The sequence below is a fragment of the Entamoeba invadens genome (genome assembly GCF_000330505.1).
Source record: "Entamoeba invadens IP1 unplaced genomic scaffold scaff_1105074724527, whole genome shotgun sequence".
In the NCBI taxonomy this organism is placed as follows: domain Eukaryota; phylum Evosea; order Mastigamoebida; family Endamoebidae; genus Entamoeba; species Entamoeba invadens.
Window position 1 is genome coordinate 59,251 of NW_004443593.1, and position 7,248 is coordinate 66,498.

At 26.1% G+C, this 7,248-nt stretch overlaps 1 protein-coding gene across 1 annotated transcript; it reads right to left on the reverse strand.

Moving 5' to 3' along the window:
* Positions 1-682: 682 nt before the first annotated feature.
* On the reverse strand, positions 683-1,684 carry EIN_355650 (hypothetical protein; the record flags this gene model as incomplete). The annotated part of the gene is made up of 1 exon (XM_004259267.1): positions 683-1,684. One exon carries the CDS (start codon positions 1,682-1,684, stop codon positions 683-685), a length of 1,002 nt encoding a protein of 333 aa, XP_004259315.1.
* Between the last annotated feature and the right edge of the window lie 5,564 nt (positions 1,685-7,248).

Genomic DNA, 7,248 nt, shown 5'->3' on the forward strand with positions numbered 1-7,248 from the left:
CAAGTGCCCATTCTTATTTATCGCCAAACTCTTTATTTCATTGGGCAGTATTCAAATCTATATGTTTCTTCGCTAATAATACACTCTTAATATTGTGTTGGTGTGGTATGAGAACTTTAAAACTACTGATGATCATATTAAAAAAATGGGTAAATTAGGACTACGATTAAAAAGTGGTGTTTGTATGTAAAAAAAAACATTATCATAATTTAAGATAGTTATTAATAAAAACAATATTTATTAGTATTAATTTATTAAAATTACTAAAAATACAAATTAATTAGAAATAATTAGAAATCCAATTTAAAATTTCAAAGCTATTCCAATTAATAAAATATACACGAAGTTGATATTGTATAATGATTAGTTTATTTGTGAGTCTTTTATCACACACTCAAGCTACATTTGTCATGTCATTTTATTTCACTGAATCCGTCACATTCGTTGTCATACAAAATTGTGTTAACTTTAGGAACTTTTCTAGTCATTTCAAGACTTCAAAACAATCGTGATATTTAATACCAACAACAATATGTGTGTATTTTTTACATTAGAATTTATGAATAATTTATAATAACTTATAAATTATCTCTTTGTAGTAAAGTGCATCGACGCGAGTGTTACATTATTTTTTATAACAAAGGAATTAATAAACATTTAAAGCTTTTCTTACTGTCAATATTTAACATTCTGTTTTGGGTTTCCCAAAATGTACAATTTGTTTGGCGTCGTACCTCTGTTCAGTTGTTTTTCCAGTCATTCCTGGTTTGCTAACACGGCTCAGTTGTGAAAATGAACGTTCAACTGAACAACTGGTTGCTGCAATAACGTGTAGTTCTTCGACGATAATTTTAAGTTCTGGGAACATGTCCCTTGTTTTCTTATCCATCAGATTTAGAACATTGGCTAATGTCAAATATACAACTGGGCATTTCCTTGTGAATGAAGATAAATACTCCTTTTTCCAAATTCGAAAACATTGCCTTTGAATAAGTATATCAATTGTGTATGGCACTCCACACACAATCTCATCAGTCGCTGTATCATTTTCCATGTTTTTACGTGTTTTCAAAAAATGTCCACGAGAATTTACGAATTGACTGATTATGTTTTTGTTGTGTTTTGTTGTTTTTATTTCTGGTACCACATATGATTGTTCTCTTTGTTTTTTCAAAATTGGGGCTATCAGTTCTGGGTTTTCTTTTATAAATGACCTCATTTTTCGTGTTTCACTTTTCGAAAAACATTTTCGTTTTCTCAGTAATTCATTTGGTATGAAGTAAGTGTTTGTTTTTCGAATTAACGCAGGTTCGTTCAAACGGATCTTTTCATCAAAGTTTGATATTGTCCCAATGACAAACAATTCTTCTCTAACTGGATTTCTGGGAGTCATTTGTAACTGTGTGGACTTTTGGAATGGGTTAGCGAAACGAAATTGCAGAGCTTGGAGGAGACGCTCTACTAAACTGATACACACCAATTTAAGGTCTTTGATGTCGGCAGAGTTGTCAATTTCTCTGATAAAAGGAAGCTTCTCAAAATAACAATTTCCGTCGTTTTTTAGTTGTTCGAGCACACCAAAAAGATATTTAATGTATCTAACCACACGTTCATAAGCAACCAGAAAAACAACGTCAATTCCCTGTAACCAGTCAACAATAGTGCGCATTTCCGCGACTATCATTTCAACAAAGAATAAAGCTCCAACAAACAACTTGTTGTTCAAAGAAGCATCTCCGAAAATAAATGATCTGTCATCGCCTGTTGTTTGGGTTTGTTCAAATGTGAAATTTTCTTTATTCAAAAACAATTTATAAACATCAAAATGTTCAAATATGACAGCAAGAAGTGATTCTTGAAATACCCAACGTGTAGTACACAAGCTGTCGATCTGAAGAGTGGAAGTTTTAATATTGTTTTGATGTCTGAAATTACGCCAGAGACCTCTCCATTTTTCAGTGGAAATTTCTTTTAAAAAATTGTTGATTGTTGACCCTTCTGTAGTTTCAAACATTTTAGACAACGCAGTGTTCAAGCGATGGCAAATACAAAAGTTTATACAAAACTTGTGTCGATAAGTACGTGGTACACACACTTTTAAATTCCGAAAAAGTGATTTCATGTTGTTGGCCGAGTCACCTGTTATACCCGAACAGTTACTCCAAGAAAGGTTGTTGCGTTTGATACACTTTCGAATCCATTGTTTCCAACTGTTTGAGTCTGTTTTACCAAAATAATCCCCAATTTTAATTTTAATTTCTTTTACAGAGAAATTTTCTTTAACGAATCTACAAAACAACGAAAAATGTTCTTTGCTTTTTGTTTTAGAACTATCAACTATCAAATGGTATTTTTGTCCAGTCGACCCCAACTCCGATATCTCACTTTTTGCAACTTTATGGATAAACATCATTTTTCGTTGAATTGTACGTGCACTAACCGAATATTCGAAAGTGACCCCTCCAACACACAAAGATATAACACGTGTAAGTTCAATAATCCTTTCAATCTCTGATGTAGACAATGAAAGAGCGCCAAAATATAATGCAAAGAGAATAATAATATATTTTCTTTTTTCTTTGTTGACTTTTTCAGAATCATTACCAACCTTACCGATGACTTTTTTGTAATTTCAATTTCAAATTTCTTTGCGTGATCATTTTCATTTATTTTGTAATTATCAAAAACATTTTTCATAAACAAAACACGTTCAATCTCTTCTTTGCTGTGTTTTTCTTTTAACTCACTTTCAAAAAATATCATCCGAACTAAGATCATCTAATTTTAAAATATCAGACTCGACACTTTTTTCGGTTGTCACGTTTGAATTGTCATTATCTTCGCTTTCTATGTATGTTGTAAATGATGAAAAAGAGTCTTTAGTATTATGAAATAATACATTTTCATTTGAAGTGAACGACGAAGAACAATCTTCTTCGGTATTTTCTGACATGTTGTTATTCGGTTTATTTATTTGGTTAGTTTGTATATCAGCAACTGGTGTATTTGAAATTTCACAAACCATTTGACGACTTTCATTTATTTGTACACTTGTCGTTTCAATGTGTTCATGATCCATGTCTTCTGAAATGTCTTCTTGGTCAGATGTATGAGGCATTTCTTCTATTATAATTTCATTAACCCCTCTTGGTTTTATATGTGGAAATTGTGTTGTTATTTGATTGACAAGTCCAATGCGTACATTTTCTATGAGCTGTTCTGGAATACCTCCATTAATTATGACATTTTCAAGTGTTTGACTTGAGACCATATTGTACTTTTTTTAAATTAATCTTATCGATTGTTATTATGTCGGATAACCTTTTAGCCATTATGATGTTAAGTTTTGAAATGTTGTTGAATGCAAAACTTAATAAATATTGGTTTTGTAAAACTGCTGACTCGTGTTGTTTTTCTAAATGGAAGAGATGGTGATTTAAATACACTTTTCCTGCTTCAAAAAACTTATTGCAAAAAATACAGTAGTTTAAATGTTTTGTTGCTTTTGGTTGAGTGTTTGGAAAGTCCGGTTTAAGAATTAAACAATTACAAAATGATTGTGATCTTTTGGTTTTTAAACAGGTCTTGTACTTTGGCATGTTAAATAACAACATTTTCAGATTCAAAAATACAATAATAATAGTTTGATCATTTTTTGATATAATTAATTACGAAAGTATTATTTAATTTTATTTTTTTCGACAAACAAAATATATAAAATATTTGTAGTTTTTTCCTTTTAAAACGGAGACTTTTAATGTACATTAGTTAGTTTTATTCAAAAAACTATATTTTATCATTCTATTTATTTCAATTTATAATTCATTTACTCAGATAATACAAACTATTGTTCAATTAATTAAATTAATACAATTTGTTTTTGTTAACTAAATTAATTTTTATTTTATAGTCAGTCTGAAAACGTTGTCCGCTCTCCAACGTTGTCCAGGCATTTTTGGACCATCAAAACTGGAATATTTCAGGAAACGATTCAAAACACTCCCAAAACATTGTTTCATAATTTTTACGGGATTTGATCGTTCTTTCCTAATTCCCAAATTTTTAAAGTTATTTTGTGTTTTTTTGTCAAATGGACAACGTTTTTAGACAGACTTTAATTAAAAAATAACAAGATTACAATTGAAACCAAAAATTATATAAACAGAATATCAAATATCGAATACAGTGTTTTTAACTCTCGATAATGTACAACATCAAATACAATTGTATATAACTTTGTGATTTTTAGTATCTTAATTGTATCCTAAGTGTTATGTGTTTGTACGACGTTTTTGAAGATGTTTAAGGCATTTCTGTGTCTTTTCAATTACTTATTATTATTAAAGTTTATAAAGTCACTGATATAGTTTTTTAATAAAAAGCAATATAAACATACACTATAATCATTTCACTGTTAAAATAATGGTTAAACCAATGTTGTATCACTTTAAATATTTAAAATATTTGGCTAATATTTGGTATCGATTTAATGCTAAGTAATAGGAATCGTACGTAATAATAACCCAAATTAAATATGAAGATTCGTCTTTTTTTGTTGATTTAATTAACAATTATCAAAAAAAAGAATTTTGTCGATTCAAAGATCGTTTTTTAGTTTGGCAAATTTGTTGTTCAGACGATTCTAAATTACCACTTTTTAATTGGTTATTTTTTAGCAAAAAAATGAACTAATAATTCATTTAAAAAAACAAAAGGAAACTTAAACGTCCGTTATAAAGCAAATCCCAACTTTATATTTTTATATTTGTTAAGAGTACAATTCGAAATAAATCAATCTATTTGTGTTAGATTTTGCAAATATTAAAACTACGATTTAATTAGTTTAATATTATTTAATTTTAAAATACAACAGACACTTCCCGATTCAAATTTATATTTTTGGTGTTATTAACTTTTTATTTTTTTTGTTGAGTATTATAAAATTATTATGATATATTATAATTTATTAATTGAATGATTTCATTTAATTTTTAGATGTCTAAAATGATTACAAGATCAAACAAATTGTTTGTTTTCATGTTTTGGAAAGCGATTAGTTGTTTAAAATGAACATTTTTTACACAATAAAATATATTTTATGGTACCGTTTTTATTAAACCTAATATACCCAAAATTTTGCAAATAAATAAAGCATGTTAAATATTTTTATTTTAAAAAAACTATTTCTGGAAACATCGGGTTTTTTGTTGTTAATTAATCAAACACATTGAACTCAAAAGGATTATTAGTTTTTTTTAATTTCATAACACTTACAATATTATCAATAAATTAATGTAAAACTATATAAATATATATATTATTGGCTTTGTATTAGGCTTTGTAATTTTTAATAAAATTAATGATTTATTATTTATTAATAATGATAAACTAATAAATAATTGAAATTTATAATATATAATGATTATCAACTTAAACGTGACCCAGACACGTTTAAGTTGTCTATTTCAAACATTTTTTTATATCGAGAAGTGTCGAAAAGGAATAGATGGTGTTGTGTTTTCATTTATTTTAATTTTTAATTGATTTTTTTCAAAATGTTTTTTTAGTGATTATAACGGACGTTTTGTTTTTTATTAAAATTAATTATCCCAATTTTGTACCTATTTTTTCTATAAAATTATTCATTAAATTTCTTTGTTTTTTTTGAAATTTCTTGTGTTTAAAAACTATAAAATAATCATTATTTTTACTAGTCCATTATTTAAACTATTTGAATGTTGTGATTTCTTGTTTAAAAATCCAAAAATAACAAAAACAATGAAAAAACAACTTGAAAAGTCATGTTTTGGTAATCGAATGTGCTTTTTTGTCCACCGTCTTAATAATTAAGAGGAAAAAAAGAGTTTTTGTCTAAGTATGATTCGATATAAGGGAAAATGAGGAATTATATAATTAACAAAGAATACCTCGGTTTGTTTTTTGTCACAAAAATAATTTTTTGATTATTATTTTTTTAACCAAAATAAACACCTGGCCTATGTCTTGAAAACAATTGGCAATTATTTTTATCTTAAATAAATAATAAATTTTATAATAAATCAAAAAACAAAGACAAATATATTAACACAATTAACATAATAAATAAAACTTTTGTATCTAACTTTGTTTCGACTTAAATAACTTAAAATAATTCTGTTAAATCATTAAGTTTTAATGCAATCCAAATGTGTTAAAACAAGAACATCATTGATGTTACGAGACAAAATAAAAATTATTGAATTAATTGATCCTTATCAAAATTCACAAAAAGTAATCGAAGTTGTCAGACAACAACTGAAAATAGTAATTTCTCCAAAGCAAGTTTATCATTTGCGTTCAATTTCTAAAGAAACATTGATAAACTTTCCATCCTCGTATAAACGAATAAGAAAACCACAGAACCTGGAACTTGAGGAAGCAATGATCAATTTGTTTCATGAAGTTAGTAGAGCGGGAATACCAAGTGATTATTATATATTGTCAAGGAAAGTATACTTTTTGAAAGAATGCAAATACATTCATTGTATTATTTTTCAAAATAAAATTTACTTGTTTATCTATTTTTATTATAATTATAATATTTTGTTTATTTTAATTAAAAATGTTTTATTGTAAATATAATAAAACATGGTTTTTATATTATTTTAATTGACTTTTTAACTTAGTGACAAATTAATTTAATTATTACCATTTTTGGGTTTTTAAATTGAAATAACCAACAAAAAGCAAACACATAAATTACTATAATAAGAAAAAAAAACAAAAATCGGGCAACCTATAACTTTTGCAAAAAAACTAATATTTTGGGTAGTAATATTTTTGTTGTTGAAAAGATGTATTAAACACAATGGTTTTATAATGATTAATTTTTATGTGTTTTTATCATAAAACGGTAATATATTAATACTTTTAATTTGATACATTTTTATGTAATAAAAGAAAGTATAAAACTAAAATTTTATTTTGTAAAAAAAATATGTCAATAAAATAAATATTTTAATAATAAAAAAACAATTCTTAATAGTTTTTGAACTTCGGTGCCTCGTATTTCCCTTTTCTTGAAAATATTTTTTTGCCAAAAAAATAAAAAAATGTCTAACTCTGATATAAGCAAAGTTATACAAAAACAAACCAATATCAATTCTAAATTACAATATTTAATAAATTTTAGTTAAATGTTTTTGATAAAACTTTACATATGTTACAAAACATTTATATTATTATTATAATTAAATTTCATAAAAATAT